The 25,422-nt window shown below is 39.7% G+C and overlaps 1 protein-coding gene across 1 annotated transcript; it reads right to left on the reverse strand.

Moving 5' to 3' along the window:
* Positions 1-1,364: 1,364 nt before the first annotated feature.
* Positions 1,365-24,799, reverse strand: zranb1b (zinc finger, RAN-binding domain containing 1b). The gene is made up of 10 exons (XM_084735641.1): positions 24,381-24,799; positions 20,610-21,676; positions 14,224-14,411; positions 12,304-12,457; positions 10,554-10,625; positions 8,236-8,434; positions 7,261-7,381; positions 6,718-6,847; positions 4,099-4,328; positions 1,365-3,265 (listed from the first exon to the last, which is right to left on the reverse strand). The coding sequence occupies exons 2-10, from the start codon at positions 21,580-21,582 to the stop codon at positions 3,047-3,049; spliced, it is 2,286 nt and encodes a 761-aa protein (XP_084591767.1). The 5' UTR covers positions 21,583-21,676; positions 24,381-24,799; the 3' UTR covers positions 1,365-3,046.
* Between the last annotated feature and the right edge of the window lie 623 nt (positions 24,800-25,422).

Consider the following 25,422-nt stretch of genomic DNA (forward strand, 5'->3'; position numbering starts at 1 on the left):
TTGGATGTGAACATGTACGCAACAGTTTGCTAAAAAGTTCCCATATCTACTTTAAAGGTGCAGCAAGCAGCTCTGGAAAAAGATAGTTGATTATTGACTCGTGAGCCAAGGTTGTGAAATACTGATGTTTTGAGAGTGAGGCTCACAGGCTAGATTTTCTAAAGCCTGAAACCAGGACCCAGAGGAGGAGCAGAAGTCAGGATTTCTCTCAGGCCACTTGAATTACCTCAGGCTTTATGGAACTTTTGCCCGGTGCTGTCCATTAACAGCTTGTTTCTGCTGCCCTCAAGTGGCAAAAAATAAATAAATAAATACAAAATATTAAATAAAGAAATAAATCAAGTTATTGCAGGTAACACAATATTGTAGTTGTAAGAATATAAGACCATTTGGACTGATATATTTCTCCAGTGTTACAGCTTCTACTGTGTGAAACATCTGTAACTGGTGTATAAACAGTTGGCTGACAATATAACATAGTCAGCATTTGAAATATGTCTTCATACTGAATATGATCATGAAATATGGATTGCTAATTTAATTTAGTATTAAATGAATATATAATTGGTGTAATGATATAATTTAGTCAATTATTAATGAAGTATTCATTTATTTGTAAATATTTTAACTTACCTCTCAGTGAAAAGTGATTAAATGCCATCCACTGATGAAAACCATGAGGTAACGAAAGGAAGAAATCAAGCAGATGGACTTTGAATTAACACTTAAGCTGAAATGATTGGTTGATTAGTCAATAGTCTATTGATAGAAAAGTAAGAACCGACTATTTTTTTTAAATAAATGATTATGGCAATGATTTAGGCAAAAAAAAAAAAAAAGAGCTAAAACTTTGCTTCAGACTTGTCATAAGTGAATATTTCCTGTTTTTGTTTTTCTTCTTTAAGTTCTCAGTGATAGTAAACTGAATATCATTCGGTTTTGGATCAGATCTGCAGATCTTTGAGCTTAACATGTCTTCGAAACAGTTTATCTGTGAATAATTTGTACACACATTAATAAACACTTAAAAATGTCCTTATATCTTACAGCTACATTAGTATGTTATAAATAATTTATTAACTGATATGTTTTGTTTAGTGTTCATTACTTGACATGACCTTCATCTGACCAGCTTGTACTAAAAAGTGTCACAAATTTTAAATCCACCAGAGGGTGCTAGAGAAACATGCTTCAGAAGAGCTTCAACAACTTCAGAAACACTTTACTTACTGTTAAATAACACAAATAAATAAAATAAAAAGTCATATTTTAAGACAGATTTAGTGGCATGATGATTACATGTTTGTAATCTGAAAAAGCACTGGCTGATACATGAAGAAACAGAATTTAACAACGGGAAACAATTTAGTTGGACATTCAAAAAGGTTTTCCTTTATTTTTTTTCCTTATTTTGCCTGTTCTTTGCGTTACACTCTGTATAGTGAAGTCAGGCCTAAATCCACAAACCATCATCGTCACAACTGCAACTATTGCATAAATACAAAGCAACATACAGGTGATGCTCAAAAACGTGTATGACTTGAATGAAACACGAAAGAGGTTACAGTACATAATGGCGAGGGAAAACAAAATGCAAACATTCACAGCAAAAAAAGTAACGACAACTGTTTTTTTTTTTTCTTTTTTTTCTGTCAGCTTTGGTTTTATATGTTGCAGTCTCACAACGACCTTAATAATCAAAAAACTTAAAGATGGTTTCACATAATGACAACGAACAGGCGTTACAGAGGAGGTGAACTGATGTGTACCATGAGGGTGACCTTGACAACAGAAGCTATAAGGAAAATAGGGGACAAAGTAGGACACAACAGTGAGACAAGTGTGACTTCTGGGTTTATGTCAACATTAAACACTCCCACGCTCGCTTGCCCAAAAAGAAAAAAAAAAACAAGCACCAGATTTTAGGCATCCAGATGAGGTACTAAATCGCACACACCAATGTAAGTAAACTTTTCACTGATGGTCATGATTGGTTCTTTCCTCACAGCAACAGTGTTTCTGTGCAATGTGTCTTCATCAAGATTGAGAGAATAATTAACAAAAAAACCACAAAAAAGGAGAAAAAAAATATACAGAAAGCTCTCATTAGCTCAAATATGTTTCCAAACAATAAATATGTAGAGTAAGTTAAGAGAAAAATCACACACCCGCATACACACACACCCACACACACAACTTCTCAGTTCCATCAGTCTGAAAAAAAGGTAACCAAAGATCCAACATGAATGTTTGTGTGCTAAACCTTAATGAGTGTAGATTCAACTTGTAAAGGGAAAAAATCTCCCTTTTCAAGAGCTTCATATATGACCTTAATTCAAGCAATGATACTGTATTTATATAGAAATGCTTTAATAAATGTGCAGTGCTTATTAATAAGGATTAAAGTCATTTATTATTACACAATCTCTGGTTGTCTAAAGATAACGATACTTATTGGCTTTTGTCCCTGCCCATTCAAAAACAAAATGCTAAAGAAGCCAACTCTTATACAACTGGAAAAAACATCAAAAAGATCAATTTGGAAGTGTGCTTTTGTCAGTGCCCACACTGAACCGATATAAAGTGTTGATTTGAGTCAATGCTGGTATATTTCCTTATACTCTTTTTTTATACAACCACATGCATTTACATCTATGGATAAAGATTCCTTTTTTCCTTTACATTTTGAAAATCAAAACAAATCAAAAGGTAATTTGCATTCGTAAACCTTTATTCTCTCCCCGAATCTGTGCTGTGCAGCAGTGGAGTCTGTCAGTCTCAGGTTTGTCCCAGTAAAGTGTTGAATGTGTTTTTAAGTGTACGAGAGAGTGCCTGTGTGTGCTAGAAGAATAGCAGTGTCTTCTGTCGGAGGTGGAAGGTGGGTGGGGGCTCGTGGTTCCCGCTCCTCTCCTGAAGGCGTTCACAGTTTGTCCGTGTCAGGAAAGGAAAATAAAAATAAAGAAAAGCTTTAAGAGAGAGGAGGAGGAGGGAGAGGTCCTGCCCCCCCGCAGACTGCCTCCCTCGCTTCCCCTCCGCTTCAGTTTTGTCACTCGTCGTCATCGTCCTCCTCCTCCTCGCCATCAGACAAAGAGGCGCAGGGGCGGATCTGCCTGTAGCCATCCAGCCACTTCTCCACCATCTGGGTGACGAGCGGGTGGTTGCGGCGGCGGGAACTCTTCTGAAGAGCCACCAGGACCCCGCCCTCCGTCACACAGCAGTCCAACCACTCCCGCAGCAGCTTCTCCTGTTGCTCTTCATTGCCCATCTGAAGGACAGGGAGAAACAAACACGGCCATCAGAGGGAGCCAGACCACTCAGGATATCATTCGCTCTTTCTGAAGCCCTGTGTCTTTTAAAGGGGTAGTTTGGATTATTTAATGTGGGCTTGTATGAGGTACTTATCGATAGTGAGTGCCAGCACAGAAGCTAAACAATGTACTCCTGTGGACAGAGTCAATAGCAAATTATATTTTAGCCACTTAAAAAGCAGGACCGCCTAAAATCAGTTCACGTGTACACTATATTTAGACTATTTTCATCACTTCTCTTTGCTGTCAGACAGCCTATTCTGGTGGGAAACCATTATACAAGCCAATATCACTCTCTCCAAACCAACCAAACTCCATGGGCAAAATCTGTCATTTTACCTCACAGAACACAGGAGTTGCTGTTACTTAGTTAGATGTTAGTTAGTTTGTGATATTGTGGAACTTCGATGAATTCTAACAAACCTTTTAAAACACAGTTCTAGGAAGTAAAATGACTGATTTCATTCATGGAGTTTGGTTGGTTTGATATTGATATTTGGCTTAAATAACAGCAGCGTCCCATTGGAGAATGCAGTTTAATGGCAAGGTAACACAATAAAAATACTCTAAAAAAAGGTCCATCTAAAAAAAATCAATATGTGTGCACACTATATTTAAAGTTCTTTTTAAAATACATTCATGCATCAAATAATCCCACTATGCCTTTAAACATATGACATGGAGAGTGCAAAAATACAGCAAATATAAACATTTCATACCCATAACAAAAAACATCAAACCTAAGGTTAATTTTAAAAGACAACACAAAATCTGTAGACTCAGTCTGTACCTCCTGTGCTGAGAGGAAGTGAATGTGAAGCAGCTTCCTCTCACTGTCGACCAGTGGCAGGAATGTGACCGTCACGTCATCGTCTGTGTTGAGGTTGGCGCCCGCGCCACGATTGTCAAAGCCGTCGTTCTCCATGGCCACCAGTGCTGAGAAGTGACCCCGTGTGTAGCCCAGAGCGATGGGACTCTTCCAGCAGAAGCTCTGCTCCCACAAAAGGGGCAAGTACACACCTAGAAGGAGAGATAGAAAAAGTGAAACAAAGAGATTTTGTTTTAATCATTATCCAAGAAAATTATTTTGTCTTTGAGAAAATGTATAAAGCAGAGGGGTAAAGGTAAGAGATGCTAATTGTTGATCTACGTTTAACTCAGTGTACAGTATGTGATTTTCTTTGTTGTACAAGATATTGTTTGAAGAAACAATATTACAGAGTATAGCACTGAAAATATATATAGTAATTAGAAGTATGGATGTGCTATTAAATAATAACAAATTTCCATGTGCAAGTGTTTTTCTCAAATTTCTGAAAAATTGTTCGATTTCAATGACCATAGCATGACTAATATGAATTAATTTGTGTTAATTACCACTTCAAAAACGTTTTTTTTAACTTGAACTTTTTATTTCAGTTCCAATAAGTTATACAATCATTTTCAGAATCTCCACGCTGCTTTTTTTCTGTTTTTTACAGCTGCATCTATGTGGCTTATAGACAAACCACAATACAGTAAAACAAACCAAACACGTCCCAGCTGATAGTATTAATTTTGAAAGACAACGAAAGTATAAATTATAACAGCAAACAAATAACAAAAAAACAAGCAAGCCAAAAAAAAGGAATGATGAGCAAAAAATTCTAAATAAAACTGGAAGTAAATGGATAAGTAAAAGAAAAAGGGTAAAGGTCAGGTCAATATAATATGGATGTCTCAATATGACCTATATAAATTAACAAGACCTTTGGCAAAAAGATCAGCTATTTCTGTACAGTTATTCTTAATGCCTGCCACCAGGTCGGATTTCCCTTGAAATCAAATTAAATGAGACCATGTTAACATTTTCCCAGGCAAAGTTACAGTGAGTCATACATTAGCCAGTTAAAAAGATGCAAGATCTTTTTATTTACGCAACTTCATTTTTGACATTATATTTTGTGGTTATTACTGTAGAAACACTACTGCTTTTGTGTACAGGGGCGCCTTCTTCAATAAAACTCGATTTCTTATATCAGTGTTGTTTTAAAGAAGTGATCATCTAAATGAAAGAAATCTTTGGCCAAAATTGACAGAGAAAAAAATGTCTCATTTAGACAATTTGGAGGAAAAATAAGTGAGAGTAAGACATGCCCAGTGATGGAACATGTAAACATATCTTTTACATTAGTACAAGCAGCAAGACCGGACTATAGATGCTTCATTACATGTAAAAGTCCTGCATTCAAAAATCTTACTTAGGTTTGAGAGTAAAAATATTACTTGCAAAATGTATTCATGGTAATAAAAGTAAAAGTACTTGTTATGCAGCAGAATGACCTGTGACAGATTTACATTATAGGATTACTTTCATTGATAAATAAAGAATTTTAATGTTACAGTTGGTTGTGGCAGAGCAGAATTTAACAACTTTATATGCTATTGTGGAGTTTAATCAGTATCAATGCTTCATATTTTACACAACGTTGACATATAAAAAAGTACTTTTTTGTCTCTGAAATGAAGTGGACTATAAGTTCAAATAGCTGAAAATGGAAATACGCAAAGTACAAATATCCCAAAAAGTGTACTTCAGTACAGTATGTTCCACCACTGGAAGTTTGAGCACATTGTAAGTGTTAAATACAGAATAGGATCCCGGTTAAAAACAAAACAATGCAGAAAACACAACACAGACTGTACCTGTGTCTCATGTTCCATAATACACAAAGCAGCTCTAACACCTCATGAATACCTCTGTAACTGACACCAGCCTGTGTTTAGCTACTCTCCTCTCCCAGTAACCACTGTTTTTACTGGGTTCACTTGGCCTCCCCTCTCTATAGGCGGCCATATGTATACCTCCCTCTGTGTGTTTTACATTTGCTCCTGGCAACGGTAAATCACGCATCCATCAGGCAGGCTTTACCACAAGCAGTTGGCCATTACAGAGCACTTTCATCATCCTCTGTGCAGCATCACTCAGCAGGCAAACTGGATCCAGGCTGTTTTTACTGCTCGCCATAAACGTACACCCTGCTCCCCCCACTCTCAGGATTGTTTGACTTGGGGTACTGATGGTTTACATATGTTCCAATGTATCTGGGTGTGTGTGTGGAACACTTCCCAGCATCACAATACACTTCTAAATGTGCTCCTGTGACATGTGGGGGTGTTTTTGTTATGTTGTGTATGTTATGTTGGGTCACGCAGTGCTGAAATACCCCGTTAATGAAAGATACACGTTGTAAATAGCAATTACTGACAGATCAGAGGGGCAGTTATGTCAGCTATGTGAGCTATGCAGACACATGTAGGCTGCAGCTATTTCGCAAAGGAAGTCTAGTCCTTCTACACCCACTGGAATGGAGCTGCACTCTCACATTTTATGATATTTGACCAAAACATTAGTCAAATGACTGCTCACCTTGAAAACGGGTGTACCCCAGTGTTTCGCCACGGAAACTTTTGTAATACTTCACTCCATAGACGATAATGGGTCTACGAAGTATGTGCGCAAGGACAAAAATGTGGGTCTGCTCCAAGCTGGATCCTGGCTGTAAAAGAAAACACAACATGGAGGGAAAGAGCAGTTAGAAAGGCGGTGTCGGTAAAACTATAAAGCAGGGATTCTTGCACACTGTACACTCCTTCTGCCAAGTTCTCCTAGTTCACTCCAAGTGTTAAAGCATGAAAAACACACACAATTACGTCGCTTTCACACCCAGATATAATAACAGACATAATAACAATACACCCAAATACTTAGTATATGAGGTCACACAGAGCAGTCAGAAGTGCTGATGACAGACAGGATGCACTTTCAGTGGGCACTGCAGATTAAGTAAACTGCTGTAAGAGCAGTAAAGCTTCTTGCATAATTCATACATCATTAGTGTGTCACATTTTAAGCACATCAAACCTCCTGTCCTCCACATTAATGCGTGTTTGCTTTCATGTGGCATGTTACCTGACTAGCCAGAGAAAGGATGAAAGCCCAGTCTTCCTGCCACTGTTCCTCCCGGAGTGAAAAGTGCAGGCCGAAGCTCTGGGAATACCACGACTCCCACTCCTTCCAGCGCGTGTAGAACCTGCAGATCACACAAGCATGCATGCATGCACACACACACACACACACGCACACACATGTTGTTTTGTCTGTGACATTATATGACCTCTCTGTGCAGAAAGGCGTATGCTATACACCCCATTCCTCCATCTCTGTTGTGGTTTAGGTTGGATAGCAATTACGCATTATATCTAAATAGTAATTTTCTCACTGAAAAACCCACAGTTTCATAGAAATAGACATGAGTCACACTGGGCTGTTGTTTTCATGTAGACTCAGTCTCAGGCCTGAAATTGTTTCAGCAATCACTGGAGTAAGAGTCCATTAATGTCCTTTTAAAATTTGTGTCTTCTCAAAACTGGTCTAAAGCCCAAGTAAAAGCCTCTCATTTCCAGATCAAAGTCTCAGATCTCTGCATGAGGCGGCAGTCCAAACTTTGGATTCTGGCCTGGGTATATATCCCAACCTCTAAACCACATGTCTTAGTTTCCAACAAAGTCATGCAATGCTGAAGGAAAACAAAATGTAACGTGAGACTGTTCAATGTCAAGGATCAGCTGTTTCAGTGTCCTTAGCATAGCAAAACACTAAACTACTCACTTTTTATACATATTTTTGTGTAAGACATTAGGCTAAATGCTTTAAGTAGAGGGATAAACATGGATGGCATATGGATTTTAATGTTATTGGAAGCTAATGCTGCAGTGGTCAAGAATTTAGTGGAAACGCAAACATTGCTTAATCCAGTTTGAAAATGCCTGACTAGGTGCAAACTAGTATGCCATACTGTTTACAGGTTGTGTGTTACAGAACGAACATATGTAACATATAAGATACATTAATCAGTACTCCTAGTCCCTGGTCTGCAGGCCTCACCAGTGAGAACAGTCGTGCAGGCTGTCATGGAGGGTCTTGCGGAGTACCGAGTCCTTGTCATAGATGCCCCATGTAGCCTGCAGCACCGAGTCAAGGAGACAGTCCCCAGCTGTGCGGTTCCACAGGGCATACAGACGGCTATCCAACCTAGTCCCGAGCTCAAGGGACCAGTTGATGATGGGAGACTCCTCTTCGAGTTCTGAACAAGAGGGGAGGGGGGAAAAAAGTTGAGTACTGCATCTCTCCACAAAACCCTTCAGTGGCACTAATTATTTCGCCTCAAAGACAACACATTGGGCTCAGAAATGTAACATCGTGTGTGTGTGGGGAGCCATGGTGTTTTGAAAGGACTGTTTGGGAGAATGTGAATGACTACTTGCACCTGTCAGAAAAGATTTGACATAATGTGTACATGCAGGGCTCTGTATATATACCACCAAACCAGATGACTGCAAGAAGTCAGGTTACAGCAGGAAACCAGATATACAGATAAACACATACGCATATGTGTTACTGTACTCGCTTTGCTAAGTGCAAGTGAAATTGTTAACTGTTGCTTTGCCTTGAGAAGCGCAATCTCTTTAAAGGGGCAGTTCACCTCGAAATCAAAAGTGCATAGTTTTCCTCTGGCAGTAGTGCTATTTATCCATTTAGATTTCTTTCATGTGAATTTCAGAGTTTTGGAGGCTGCAGAGATGTCTGTCTTCTCTCAAATATAATAATGGTGCTTGGCTTGTGGTGCTCAAAGTACCAAAAAAATACAAGATATACTCACAATGATCAGTCTGTGGATTATCTTGAGTATGCGGAGCTTTTCAAATGTATTTTTTCAGCACTTTCAGCACCACAAGCCAAGTACCATCTAATTCCATTATACTGGAAAGAAGGCAGACATCTCTTCAGCAGGTATGTCTGCAGCTCCCACCAAAACTATCTACATGGATAAATAGCACTACAGGCCAGAGGAAAATAAGTAATTTTGGTTTGGTCCCATTAGAACAGACAGAACACTGTCTGATGTTGTCTACTGTGTAATGACGATGCAACTGGCCAATCATAGCCCAACATAAAACAAAAGAGCATGTTGTTTATTAAATTCAAGAGGATTTCTGTGATGGTTGAGTGCTTTGAACTTGGCACTGACTGTTGAGTTTAACTGAGTGTACATGGTTAGTTATTAGTTTTCTGGCCTCCCTACTAACATATTTTTGAACCAGTGCTGGTACATCTAAATATATTTACATTAATAGGTTGCTGGAAACCTGTTTATGATATGACACAGCCACTTAAACATATTTTTTGGAGGACTGGAGCATTTTGACTGGCGTTGCAGTGAGGCAAATGGCTCTGTAAGTGGAAGAGCACAGTCTTTTCTTACTGTGACCATGTGTTTGAAATTTACAAATTACCTTTTGTTTATCTGTGGAAACTGATTTGTTTAGTCGTTGAGCTTTTTATTTTCTAAATGCAAAAATGGCATAACAAGATCAATATGTTTTTGTTGCACTTAAATGAGACCAAGTTTTGAATTATTCTGGACACAACAGCACAAAGCCTCTAGCAGTGATCTTTCCTTTCATTGCGCTCCATTGCTACTGTGATACTTTCCCTGCCCAGTGTGTTTTTTTCTGCAAATGCACACACATTATGCACTGTTAAGAAATTTTGTCAAGGGTTTACAAGGACATCAGGTCTTAAGATGTGTTAACAGGCCTTGTCTTAATCCCTTAACCTGAAAAAGGAGACAAAGTTGTTGGTTCATTTGGACATTTCATGTTTCCACCAAAATGTGTTATTTAAGTGCAATACACAATATTTGACACACTGGGCTGATTAAACAGGACACAAATAAGCAGAACATCAAATAAAGAAACTGTTTGCAGAAGTGTGATGCCTTTTAAACCTGTTTATATTTGTGTGTGTGTGTGTGTGGTTGGGGGGGGGGGGCTAAGAGGAAGTACAATCATTCAATGAGGATCAAAGAAATCCCTAAAACTCAATTAGGCTGATTAGGCCAGACGCAACTGGTGCACACGATAAAGACAGGCCGCCTGGCAGAGTTACAAACAGGCAGGCAAATCACTGAATTGGCAAGAGGGGAAATACAAGTAATATAACACTGCCAGCATTCGGCAGCCTTCCCGTTATAGTATACACAGTTTGTGAGGGGGCTCCCTGTGTTTGCCAACCCGCCAGACCATCGTTGTCATCTTGGATCTGGCTTCTCTCTCAAAGCAATTGTATCTATATATAAGTACAGCGTGTGATGGGTGTTACTGCAACACAAAGTCACGAAGTTGATAGAGTAAATATTTCACCTTTTTGTACGTCTCGGTCCAGCACCTCATCAAACAGCTTTTCCTGAACTGCAGGGGGCAAGTCCTCGATGTCTAAAAGAAAGGCAGAAAGAAGGGGCTTTTTAGAGCAGACACAGGTGCAGGGAAAGTTAAAGGGATAGTTTGGATTGTTTGATTGGGATTGTATGTGGTATTTATCTATAGTCAGTGTATTACAGAGAGTAGATGGTGGTTGACACACCATCAGTTTGGAGAAGCAGAGAGGGGCACCAGCATGAAAACTAAGTAATGAACTGCAGTGGATGGTGTCAGCAACAAAACATTGTTTTAGCCACCTAAAAAAAGAAAGTCAATATCACTTTCAGTTTACGTTATATTTATAATATTTTCGCCACTACACTTTGCCATTACACAGCCTTTTCTAATGAGAAACCACTGTTATATAAGCCAAATCTTTCTCTTAAACAAACCAAACTCCACAGGTGAAATTAGTCATTTTATCTCACAGGACACAGGAGTTGCTGGGTTAACGTTGCCTCCACCTGTAACTTTGTTCATGTCATTGTGTGACTTTGATATTTTAAAAGCCTAGTTTGGATTCACAGGAGTCACACAATAACACAAATAAACTAACAGTTCCAGGCGGTTGTACACCAGCAACTCTTGTTCTGCAAGGTAAAATCATTAATTCTGCCCATGGAATTTGATCAGTTTAATGAGAGTAATACTTGGTTTATATAATAACATTATAAAAGGCTGTCTGAAAACAAGGTAAAGCAGCAAAACTGTTCTAATAGAGTGTACACTTAAACTGATATTGATTGTTTTGAGGTGGACCTTTAAGTGACTAAAATACCTTTTGTTGCTGGGGGGATACAAGTACCTCATACAATCTTACTTCAATTATCAAATCCAGTCTATCTCTTTAAGTCTAAATTTAATTTGCACTTTATTTGATGAATTCATTAATCTCAACTTAAGCTAGTTTTAACCCTACTGAAAAGGCTGTAAAAAGGCCAACAAGAGTCTGTCGTGGCTCATTTCAACTCAAGCCATCGTGTTTTGTTCTTTCCACAATGGCCACTGGCTTTCACTGCAAACACGGAGCTCTTGTCCACACAGTAGCTTATTCTTTAGCTAAAATAAATGAATGCATTGACTTTGTGGAACTGCACAGAATGGCTTTCTATAGTGGCCAGAAGCCAAGGTCTGCATTGTTCTGAAAACACTGCATAACAAAAATCCTTAGCTTAGCTACCAGCAACAAACTGAACCATAATAGCTATCGCACACAATGAAATTAAAGAGAATTAACACTGAATGCATGCAATTTTACTAAGAGACATCGGCAAAAATTGCTAAATATAGCTTTGTTATGAACAAGAGACATCCATCGTTGGCGGGCTGGTATACTCAGTATGCAGCAACAATACTCAAACAGTGAGCCAGAGGTAGCCTCCGTCTTCTGGCAGTTGGAAACAGACAACCGTAGCATTATATCCCCTCAGCATCCGAACAACAAGCAATTTCATATGCCACAAGTAAACAAAACAAGCATTCTATCACACACTTGGCAAGCCAGAGGGGATGACTAGGCTACAGGGTTTTAACTTCCCCTTATACAAAACACAGAAAGTGCACTTTGGCAGCTACTGGAATTCATGTAATGATATTCATGAAATTTGTGAGTGCACAATTGTTTTTTGAGCTAATTGTCGCCGCCAAAGTTTAAGGTCATAATTGTTTGTTTGTTTGCTGATGAAGTGCTGACCTGCTGGCAGGGTGAAGGTCACCAAGTCAGTGAGGAAATAGCAGGTGAAGTCTCCCTTGCGTTGGTGAAGAGAGGCAGCTACTTCACGGCGGATCTGCTCCGTTAGCTCAGGACACACCATGGCTGGAATACACTTGGCTGCCTGTTGGGACACCTGCAGAGAGGATAAAGGGAAGGAAGCATAATCTAAATACATAAAGAGTTTATGAGACAGAGGCTGAGAATGAAGGAGAGGCACTTCTAATAACTTCTAATAAGAATAACGTGACTCCAAGTGAATTTATTTTTCCAGCATAGTTGGTGCCTGAATACTTTACAAAAGCCATTTACTTTTTGTGTGTTTATGTTGGCGCCCCTGTGATCTCAGCTAATTTTACTTTCACTAATCTAATCTCAGTTGCCTTGAGGACAAGGGGAGGAAAAGAAATGTTTCTGTGTTTGATGTTCACGCAGTTGTCAGCTTTGAAGCATTTTCAGGGCATGATCCAGTGGTTGCTCACTGACCCCCCTCGGAAAGGAAGCTGGCACTGTGACGGAGCGTGGGAGGGGAGGTGTGCGTACAGATAATCTGGGATCACAGTGCTGACGGCGAGTGAGCTGCAATCGGCCTCAGCACATGCGCACTTCAGACACATGCACATAGACACACATCAGGGAAACAAACTACTGGACATAAAATTTACTCACAACATAAAATAATTACTAATATAGGAACAGCCATCACATTGGAGACCAGGAAGTGAAGTTATTAAATGCTCTGTGCACCAGGCTTGTTTTAAATGCGACCTCCTGTAAGCACAGAGAGGAGTGTGTGGCTGAATTCCAGTCCCTTTCTTCTCTGCAAACCCTCTGCTCTTGTGATTCCTCTTGGCTGATCTCATTGGATGTTTGGATTAACAGACTTCAGAAGAAAAAGCTGCATCATCTCTGATCCAAACACAAGCTGCAATCATACCATAATTCAAGGGTGTAATTTCCACCAGAGACCTTCCAATTTTTATAATCCAGTTTGAGGTATTCTAATGTTTTTTTTAAACAGTTAACATGAATCACACATGGCCATGTAGATGCTCATATTCTTAAAGGGACAGTTCACCCCAAGATCAAAAATCCATATTTCTTCCTCTGTGCTGTTGTGGTATTTATTTATTTATTATTGTTTTGGTGTGAGTTGAAAAAAAGTAGTTCCTAAATGAAACTGGTTGTGCAGGAACTGGATTATTTTAACAAACTGGGTCATGACTTCTGGAAACAGACATCATTTTTCATTTTTTCAAATGTATTTTGGGCATCTAAAGCACCACAAGCCACATGCTATCTAGTTCCATTACACTCAAGAGAAGGCAGACATCTGTATGGCCAATATCTCCAAACCTCTGGAAGTCACACCAAAACAATCTAAATGACTATGTGGCACTACAGGCCAGAGGTAAAACATTGATTTTTGATTTTGAGGTGAACTGTCCTTTTAAATAAAAAAATACTATAATGTAATAGTAGGAGCTGCTAGGAGGTCTGCCAATTCTCCTTTTTTTTCTTGATATGGGGATTTGTTTGTTCCTCAAACAAGAATGGATTATGCTTTGTTTTAACTTCTCTGCATGTTTAGCCTTATCTAATTCACAGTGCATCCTCTAGATAAGATTTTTAACAATTATTATGCACAATCTGTTGAATTTTATTGAACCTCTTTTTTAAACAAGTGGTGTGGGAGCATGAGAAACAAATTTGAGTAATGTTAGAAAAGGCTTAAAATGTTTGTTGCACAGAATGATCCACACTGATTTAAGTACAGGAAGTATATCATGGTAGAGTCAAGTCTTTGGTCACAATATAAACAGAATTTAAAAAGATACCTTTCAATTAGGCAAAGTACAGAACAAGTAATTCCTGAAAGAGTAACAGACTGTTTCTACTGACCTCTGTGAGTAACACAGCCAGCATGTCCTGTCTCTGGAAGCGGATGGCGAGGTGCACGAGCGTGAAGCCGTCATCAAATGCTGAGGGCCGATTTAATAGGCGCACCTCGTCTGATGTTAGCTGTCGCGCAATGTCACCTCCTGATGACTTGTAGGCCTCCACAGCTGCCAGGTCACCTTCCACAACACCTTTTAGATAAAGAGAGAAAGGGAAAAAAGGTCACATTAATAAATAACATGAATAAATGGTCCATCCAGACACTACTTAAAAGTGAAGACTTTTTCTGCGATTGGGCAGTGTACAGTTTGCACAAAAATAATATTTTGCATTTAATAAGAAGTAAACATAAGGTCTCATTTTTATGATTTCAAGGATGTTACTATTTTTAGAGCCCTTCAAACAGAACAAACAGCATAAGAACTTGTATTAATCAAAGGCCAAAGTCATCAAAGTAAAATGGAGTTTGTCACATTACTTTTTGTTTGCATCATGTAGCTTAAGTGACAAATTAAATCAGAAACTGGTAAATATGTTGATCACTGTGGTTAAAATCACATCCTGGCTGCAGAAAATGGATTAAAAAATGACTATCATCAGAACAACCTTGTGCAGAGGACATTCTGTGCTCAACTAAAAAGTATAAAATATTAGAACTCAGAATGTGCTTTATCACTGTCGCAGCTGTAACAGCTTGGAGACTTCACTGACTTTGAAGTTAAGGGGAAAAGACAATAGGGGGCCACAGTGTAATCTGTCAGTTATTTTTTTCCCCCTTTTGAATCTTCAGGCTTAGATCTTAGCATGAGGGTTGAAGGATGAGGGTTGATCAAACAGATGCAGGTGTACTGCAAATGCAAATATTAGCTTACAGAAGTACATTATGTCAACTACCAGCAAACAAACTCAACTATCGACCTTTTCACCAAGACAATCGAACTATAGGATCATCCTTGACTGTGTGCATCAGAAAACATACTACTGTCTTTTGCTTTGAAGTTATTACGCTAAGTAAGTTATCATCATAGTGATCCATCCCTAAATTTAGATTATTCTTTACTTCATATGTAGGAAGGGGTAAAAACAAGGTGAGGCGATAGACATATAGCATGTGTATAACAGTGAGCAGTCCTGAGAGGCTAGAGGCTGGGTATATCTTTAGTTCAACAAAGCCAAACCAGTGGCACACACACTAGGCCTGGGTATCGTTTAAAAAAAATGGCTAAACAGTACCTTACAATGATACTGATATCAATGGAGTACTTCACTCGATATCTTTTTTGGAAGATTCTTCTTTATCAATGCAAAGAAAACCATAGAAATAGTCATTGGTTTCTAGATCTGGGTACCAAAAAATGAATGCAGGTATAATTTGATTGGTGAAGTTTTGATATTATTTGGCACTGGTTTATTTCAATCGATAATTTAAAAAAGGTACAAATAACCAGCCCTAACACACACTGATAAAAGCTGATTGAGAATGAAATGTGGATGGTTGTGTAATCAGCTCGACACAAAAAAAGTTGTTGGTTTTAGGCCAGCTTCAGTTACTATGATCAAACCAGCAGAGTAGTGAGATATAGTCAAATACACAATACAAAACAAAAAGTCACAATAGTGTTATTATGACAAAGTAAAATCAAATCAAACCTCAAAGTGTGAATTGATTTCAATGCTACACAGCTGCACAAAATTTCTCTTTCCATTTCTAGCATCCACCGTAAATGCCCATGTAGTATTCTCTCGTACATTTGACAGCATTAAACACTGTTGAGCTTTTGTTCTCACGTCAAAGGACCACACACAATGCTCAGCTGCATAATCTGTGTGTGAGTGAGACCGAGAGTGAGAGAGACATGGAGTGGGTGGAAGGACTCGCTGTGCCATGTGGAGCTGGCTAGCACTGTGAGAGATGAGGAGAGAAACTACACAATAGCAGCGCAGTGTGATAGAGAGGGATCACAACCACTTTTCACAAAACACTCCATTAGTGTGGGCGTGCCTGTAGCCCTGCAGTCAGTACTGTACCCAGAGATCCTTTAGAGAACACAAAAGGTGCAAATACGCAAAGAAGCATACACTTAAAGACAGACTGATGAGACAGAATGGATCAGGCTAAGTGATGTTGGTCATTTTCCTGCATACAGCAAATGTCCTTCTCTTTCAGTTATGTGGATAGTGGTCACCTCTATCGCAGGAAAATGAACAACAGCCACTACACAATTTTTTGGTATTTATTTGGGATTAGTATGTTTACCTGCCAAACCGGCTATTTCAGTTGGTAATACACCACAATGTCAGGTTCTCTCATCTAGTTTGAAATATAATTGTTGCTTAAATGAGTAAATAACCCTGTTTCTAGGCTGTAAATCTCACATCAGTGTAACACTCAACATTTAAGTGACTGTCTATTGCATTTCCGGGCATTTTTCCCATTGATGCATAGAATTATGCTATAAGAGTAACATGACTCCTTTAAAGGGACAGTTCACCCCAAAATCAAATACAAATATTTTCCTCTACCACAGACATTTCTGTGGTATGGTTGAATGAGAGCAGTGACTGCACTCAAAGCAGACAGGTGCTGACGGTTGGAGCAGAAGGAAAGGTTAGCAGTGTGTGTTAGTGGTTTGACCAAAAACTGCAGCTCTTCTAACCTGCCACGCCAGATGGTTTGGAGAAGGACAGACACTTTCAAAAAATTATTAGCAGGTGATTGAATGGATCAGCTGTCTGTCACATCTAACACAGGCTAACTTCAACCAATAGCTTTTCTTTCAGTGAAGACACTCTCCAGTTCTGATAGACTGATGCTATCCCGGTTTTTACGCTAACACAAATGGATAACTTGAAGACTGTCAAGATGGATTCTCATATCATCTCACTAATCCAGCGGCCTCTGAAGATAACAGCTCCTCAATACCAAAGAAGTTTACATGTCTTGTCCAGCTGATGGGCAAAGTTAAGAGAGAGACTGGTTGATTACAAACCAGAGTAGCAGCAGACTCTGTTCTGCCTAGGTTGCAAAATGTAGATAAATATTTATTCAGTACCTTTTCATTGGGTATCAAGAGTTAGAGAGTAAATAAAAGGTCATGGTTACAGTGCTGCAGACAGCTGCAGAGAGTAAAATAAGAGTGTATTTGTTGTGTGAGACATGCAAGTAAAATATGTGTCTGATAAACTTGTGGTCTAGACACAGGGTAAGGCTGAGAGATTTTGGGATGCAGAACATAATTTGGGTTTTCTTTGCTTACATATTTTGGCATAGTAACACTAAGCATGTCCACCACAGTCAGGATTTACAATCGGCCAACATAAACAAGGTAAACCACACTGCTTACTGTATCTTGATCACAACAAAATATCCTTTCCATGCCTTCTTTGTTTTCCCATAATGGAAAAGTGAGGTTTCTTAACAAGTCATTTGACCTTTTTTTAAACACACAAAAAAGTGCAAATAAGGTGAGATTATTTCACCTGTTTCCAGTTTGTTTCGTTTCTACTGTGGCAAGCAGATTGTATCTCATTGTGCATCGTTCTAGACAAAAGTGTCTGTCAAATCAATAAAATGTAGCCTAAATTTTTTGTCAGGATAATGTATTTTTTAGTAGTCATTGTCATGTTTCAATGACTCTCATTACTCACCTGTACAGGAGACAAGTGAAATTATCTCACCAAGAACTGTTTAAGAAACTAAGTTTTAGGGATGATGGATTATTAGTTGTGAAGATGGATATTATACACATTTGAGTTTACATAAGTTTACCAAAAGACAAACTTTGATGATTTCCCAACTGATACAAGTAGAAATTAATAAAATGAGATGGAGTCCATTTTCATATGACACATTTTAACATGTTGACACACGTGCATTAATATGATTCTATTTCAATTCAAGTTCCTTGGTTATTGTGCTTGGTGGCTTATTTACATTCTTAGGCAGGAGATATACTTGCTTTATGTGTTCGCCTGTGTACCCCTACACATTATGGCTGCCTCATGTATCCTGTGTCCATTTGGAGCAATGGTTGTGCGCATCCTCAGAAATTAGTACTATGCATACATGAACGCAAACAAGTGGTTAAACAGTAAGTATATCTCCATTCTTATGTAAGCACCACACATGGAAGCAACTTCAGTTAAGTTTAGGGAGTTGGTCTAGGGTCATGCACACTGCAAGGGCGAAGGTCACTGCTGTTGCCCATGACTTTGTTTATTTTTGACTTCTGTTGCAAGGGGCAAGTTATTTTTAGTGTAGCAGGTCCCTTTGGAAACCAGCGCATCTGTCAGAACTTTGAGGCTACTGTTTACAAACACCAACGTCTATATGTCAGTGAGAGGGAAACCTTCCTAGCAACACAGGACAGACTCACTTGTCTCTCTTCAACATAACTGAGCTATGCACTCCTGTTTATGTCTTCTGAGACTGCAGCTGGGTCACACCTCATTCACTCACTCATTATTCCCTACATAACTGATACTAGGTAGTTTGCTATATAGTGAATACTGAAGAGGAATCAAAGACTTGTAAATGATCATCACATTGTGTCAGCATCAGAGTCGGAAATTACCATCAATCAAACACTGGGAAAATATGTAAGTGGCTGCTAGATTTGAGACACAAAATGAAGATTAAAAATTGAGTGGCTGGTGATATTGAACATTTATCTGTCAGTGGGTGGTAGAGGTTCACATTAAATGTTTAATTGCCACCCCGGTCGCAGCTGACAGATGTGATGAGGCATTAGTGTAACTTGCATGTTTGCCACCTCAGAAGCAAAAGCAAAACACTGTATTGTGTTTCTATTGGAAAAAAATATTATGAAGACTACAGACACTACATTTATGTTCCAATGTGGGAACATTTGAGGAAAAAGAATTCAAACACTTAAATGAAATTCTTACAGCTGAAAAGATTAGTCAATTAATCATTTACTAAATAGGTACCAATTTTAATAATTGATTAACTGTTCTGAGTAATTTATCAAGCAAAAATGCCAAACATTTTCTAGTTCTAGTTCCTAATGTGAACATTTTCTGGTTAACTTTGTTTCTATTACAGCAAACTGAACATTTGGGGGTTTTGGAATGTTGGTCAGACCAAACAAACAATATGCACGTGTACCACGTGAATTTGGTGGCAAATATGAGGTGATTTCAGGCACAGCTTGGATTACAATTCCTTCTAGGGACAATGGAAACGGGACATTTCTGATCATATAAGGAGAACAAACACTTGAATATGCTAGGAGAAATCACACCCACTCACATCAGACATTCTGACCAGACGAGACTAGGTCCCAAGGGGACAAGCCACACAGACATGAGAGAATTCACCATGTCACATGCAGTAAGAGACATGGTGTAGGACCAGAAGCAACCTAACTACAGTGATGTATCACTGACATTCACACCTGATGATTCTCTTGCTTTGAGGAATGTAGCAGGATGAAAAGCGTATAGCTATTAATCACTACAAGGGCTCCATTGTGATATCAAATACATGTGTGGCTGTCAAATTTGTGCTGTCAGCATAACACAGAAGAATTGTCTGTCAAAAAGACAGCTAGGGAAAAGGACTGGAGGTTGAGTGGGTGTGTAGAGCAGCAGAACAAGCTGTACATAGCTACCATGGTGAAGGCAGGTGAAAGAGTGAGATTGTGGTGTGAGAGATGGGGAAAAAAAGCAATCACTAGTTGTTCTTAAAATGTTCATCCTCCCTCCCACTCCACATTCTCCTGTCTACAGCGTGGGTGGCCGGACACTTGCTGTTTGTGTAGAGAAGTTTTACACTAGCTGAATGCAGGGGATTTCTGAGCATATATAGTGTATCAGCATCAGTAGGATGCAAGTCAGAATTTTCAACTTCTTAGAGTACCAGTATGAAAAAATAATGTCTCTTTTGATACCACAGCAAAAAGAAAAAAAATATAAATACACTTTTGTGACAGTGCTGGTACAGAAAGAGTCACTGAACACTGTGGTTTTGGTATGCTGCAAGCCAAATTTCAGGCAGGGCAATAAAGACTAGGCTAAACTAAGGTCTTCTGTTCAGCTTCTGTACATTTGATACTATTGAAGGTTATAATTGTATTGTTTTAAATGTGGTATTGAAAAATACTTAAGTATCAATACTTTTGACAACCCTAAGTCAGAAACATCTGGACCTGGCTATATAAACTAGACTGCAACCAATTACCTTGCAGATGGTAAACCATATTAATCGTTCACACATTTTCTGGGAAATCCCATCTCACAGTCAACTATTTCTCTGTTGGCCTGCCTTACATCATTCAGGTGACTCAGTGCTGACCTCATCACATAACAAAACACAAGGAGAACAAATTGAATATACTTCACTGAAGTCAGATATTCTTGAGACTCACCAACACAAGCATTGAGAAACAGCCAATCAGTCCTTCTCATCCTGTTTTTTATCTGCTTCAGTTTTTTGAAATCCACCTCCAGCTCCTCTTTGCTCCCAATCCCAGCCCCTGATGCCAGTTCAATCCTCTGAAAGTCCATGTTTACCTCTGACTCCTGTTTGGAGGTCGGGGGTGACCTCCTCTGACTGCTGCTACAACCCCCAAGTCCACCAACCACACTCCCTACTCCTTGCCCGACCACATGCCCAACAACACCCCTCCTGTTGTCCCTGTCCTGTTCGTTCAGTTTTGAGGAGGGCTGTTGGCTCTCAGGCTCTGATGCCAGTTCGATGGGTTCAGCTAGCAGACTATTTGGCCTGGGGTGGTCGCAAACCACACACTTGAGTGCCTTGGCCCAGTTCTCGTAAGTGCAGGCAGTGCAGGTCCAGTGCTGTGCATGAGTGTTGAGCCTGTTACGGTCATTATATTCCTCACAGGGGTCTGTAGTGGTAGCTGGGGGAGAAGGGCGGCATCCAGAGCCTGAGGTCTGGGGTGATTCTGTGGGGCTGCGTGGCTGCTGGGTATGATGTCCTTGATGGGTTGCATGTTGCCCATGCTGTTGTTGTTGAGCCTGTTGCCTCTGGCACAGACACTGGGTGCAACGGATGGCCCGAGGCCAGTTCAGGTAGGTGCACATGTGGCACGACCACTTGCTACTAGTCTCCGGTACATCAGCAATGCGGACACGAGGTCGGGCACTGGAATCTGGGCAAATAAGTAAACTGGAGCCCCCTTGGGATGGGCTGTTGCTTAGGCCTGCAGGGTCCCATTGGTGCAGACTGGCATCCAGAGCAGGGCTGCTTTTGAAGGGCTCCTCAGTAATGATGGCACCCCCGCTGGGCCTCTGAGCGCGGCACATGGTGCACTTGATGGCTGACGGCCAGTTCTCGTATGTGCAGTATTCACAGGCCCACTTGGCAACCAGCTCGGTCATCGTCGCACCGCCGCTGAGGGAGGCTTCCTGCCGTTCAGAGGAGTTCTCAGCTCGGCAGATCCACTCTTAAGGAGATCACACAGCAAGCAGTACACTTGAAGAAAAAAAAAAGATAAGGAATTTTAGCAAAATGCTTTGCTGTTATACCAAATAAACATATTGAACTCAATTTCACTACATAATGCAGAAAGGCAAACATTTCTGACAGGTAAAAGGATTAACAATGCATTTGAGAGACATGTTACTATATTTAAATGGGCAAAATATGCATACTTGCCAATCCTCCCGATTTTCCCAGGAGAATCACATTTTTCATTACCCTCTCCCAGTTTTTTCTCCTGATTTATGACCAGGTTTTCACACCTTTTCTCGCTTTTCGTTATTACAACCTGTTTCTAGCACTGTACAACATGTACTGCCTCCAACCAGACAATACAGCAACATGAGACATGGAAGACAGCTGCTTGTGTCCGCTGTATCAGTTCTCCTTAATACATCCATATTTGTGCTTTGTCCACCTCTGTGACTGAAAGGTGCAGAGAGAAATAAATACTCAAGCAAATTTCAGATGTCCTGGAAAGAAGAATTCCCGTTTCTTAGAAAAATTCTTGAAGTAAAGGGGCACATTTTTTTCTCTGAGCATCCAAACACACATACCTTTACAAGAACATTTTTAAAATATTCATTTCTGCATTACTGAAATCAAATTAAGATTGGATTAAGTAAAGCTAAATGCTGAGGTCCCATTGTGTTTTCCAGCTTTAAGTGTCAGTTATAAGCCATCTACAGGCGTCTGCAAAAAAAAAAAGGTTTACTTACTATTTTGTTATTGTCATTCTTTTAAAAAATCACCAAAACACAGGAAATTAAGTCTATTAAACTCAGTTTTTTTTCTGGGAGAGGACCCCCAGATGGTCCACTTTACTTTTGAAATCCTCCCTATTTTTAAGGTCTCAAGGTTGGTAAGTATAAAAATATGGTGCTTAACTTTCACAGGTTTTCAATAGGGGTATAAATCACAAGTTTCATCACATTACAATATTATATTGTTTCTTTGGCATAGGGTTGTGCCATATTGTATTTTTATTGATATATTGCTAAAATGTTTTTCATGGTGAAAAAAATCATATCATGATAATGGCAATATTAAGTGAGATTGAGAGAATGACACACTATTATACACAGCAACAACAAGCATGGCTATAAGTGAAAATAATGTTGCTATCACCTCCACAGTGGAGGAATTAGCTTAAAAAAGTGGGGCAACTTCAGTAGCGTGGAGATGGGTAGGTTACAAAATATCAGCTGTACAATAAACCATGGTAATATGCATAAAATGCTATAAGACTGTAACAGCAAAAGGGGGCAAAACAACAAACTAACTTCATAACCTCAAGCGAACGCTTGAGTGGAGTTCAACAGCTATTGTGACCCCTACACCAAAAATATTTTTCTGTTTTTTGTCTATTATCAAGGATATCGTTACTGCAGACATACTCTGATTATCATGATATTATTTTAGGGCCATATCGCCTACCCCTACTTTAGAAAACAGCTACCGATAGACAATATTATCTCCATTTCATACTTTCAGTTAGGTCAGCTCACAAAAAGCAACTAACAACTTCCAGACATTTGTGACACAGACATGCCATGGGAATTTCAGTGTAAAGTTGTATCTTAAAGATGACAATATAGATCGGTATTTTCACTTTGTATCAATCATATTGGATCAATTAACACTGAGGTGCTATATTGACCCAGATCGATGTGTCATTACACTTTTTAGTGGTAAATCTCCAATAATGCACGATATACGCGCACAAAACAAAGATAATGCATGTTTTACTACAGGCACCTGTGCCACTGAGCAGTTGGGTTATTTACTGTCAAGCACTTACTAAAATCCACAGTGATGTCTGCTCATGATCTGGAGAAAGAATCAAAGGGAGCAATGTTTGGAGACCCAGGACTGAAGTGCAACACTGAGCCTCCGCGCTTCTACTACAACCTGACACACGTACAGTAAGTTACATACACCAGGCAAATGTGCCCTACAACTGAGCTGGGTAACAAGAGACAAGGACATATGAAACCAGACACCCAGCACGGAGGCGCGTGACTGGTTAAGACACTTACTGATGCACTGGAATTGAATTCGTCCCAAAGCCTATTAACTACCCACATATGAAACTGAATGATCCAAACCACCTGTAGTGTTACTTTATGGACATTATCTACGAGACAAAAGGTATTAAGTTTAAGTTACTTCGCTGGAGGCAGCTCACTGAAGAGTTGGTTGCACTGTTTACACCACGCCTCCAAGTTTACCAACACACCGTGAGATATTGAACACATATGCGTGATAGCGTTAGGATTCCCAACAGCTGCACGTTTCATCGGCAAAGCTAAGAAGAACCTTGACCACAGTATTCACGTTCAATCTGTTTAACGTTACTTGAGGCTAGCATAACATTAATACATTCGGCCAAATTAAAAAAGCTGAGCTTAAGTCAAATGAGCAGTCTAGTATTTATGTGTACATTTTCAGCTAACATTAATGAACCAACAAACTAGCTACTAAGCCTATATCGCGTCTTAGCTCGCTGTTTATAATACATGACAACAGTTACTAACGTCAGGCTACGTTCGTTCGGTTGCCAGCCAGGAATTACTGCCAAGCTAGCTGGCTGCTCGCTAACATTACGGGATTATGTTTTGCCCTCTCTGCCTGCTGTAACCGTTTCAGAGGCCCTTATTAACTCCACAAGAAGGTTGGCTAACGCTGAAACCCTTACCTTTGCTGTGTTTACACTCCTCAGTTCCCCTCTGCAGCCAAAACAAATGGAGCTTCCCCGAGAGAAACCCCACTCCAATCCGAACTCAGGCTCCTCTCACTTGGCCGACAGTAACCGCATATTTACTTCTTTTGGGAGCCGTTAGTTGGCAGCTGAAGGTCCATTACATACCGCGGAGTAAGAACCCCCCCAGTCCCGTCCCTCGGCCGTCTGCTTTGACGCTTTAAATCATTTTTATCTTTTTCCCGTTTCCCAAACACCAAGCTGACGGGCTTTAATGGCGGCACAGGGGAAGGGAAGCAGCCGAGGCAGGGCTAAAAAATACACTACGAGGGAGAGCACAGAGCTCTGGGCCGTGTTACAGTCAGAGGCAGGATCAGGATTTACCACCTGAATCTGCCAACCACGCTGATTGGTTGATTTTTGTGTATCCCTTGACATTGACCAATCAGATTCTACGTCTCTCGTTCCAACTGTTAAAAGGCTCCGTGAAAGCAAAACAGTCTCGAATGATACAGTAATAACACTGGCAATTACATTTGGACATTATTTTTTCTTTTAGTCGACGGGTGCAGTTACTTACAGTAAAAATATATTTGTTTTTAATTCGTGTATCGTAAATTGTTGCATCTCTGGCACGCAACCACGTGGTATCCCCTCAAAAGGGATAAGGGGATGATGTCATCGTAAAAATACTGCAGCAAGCAGTCTGCAGTAATGCATGACAGCTTGAGCAACAGTCCTCCACTCGTTGAATTGTTTTTATTGACGGGCATCTACACACTCCTAACCCAGAATTTAATTTGTACCATAATTAATATTCTGCCAACCCATTTGTTCACCACCAAAGGAAAATTTATGCATGGATGCAACTCTTGTTTACAGGAAAGCCCATCCCACTCTGGTGTGATGTAACTGAAAAAAGCACCAGTAGGTTTGGCGCATAGACTAGAAACACACATCCAAAATAAATTTGTGAGTTATGATACTTAAAGTTTTTGGAACAAGTTTAAAAAATGTAGCAATTGTTAAATCATTTTAA

Source organism: Lutjanus erythropterus, chromosome 14 (assembly GCF_056507025.1).
Source record: "Lutjanus erythropterus isolate fLutEry1 chromosome 14, fLutEry1.hap2, whole genome shotgun sequence".
In the NCBI taxonomy this organism is placed as follows: domain Eukaryota; kingdom Metazoa; phylum Chordata; class Actinopteri; order Lutjaniformes; family Lutjanidae; genus Lutjanus; species Lutjanus erythropterus.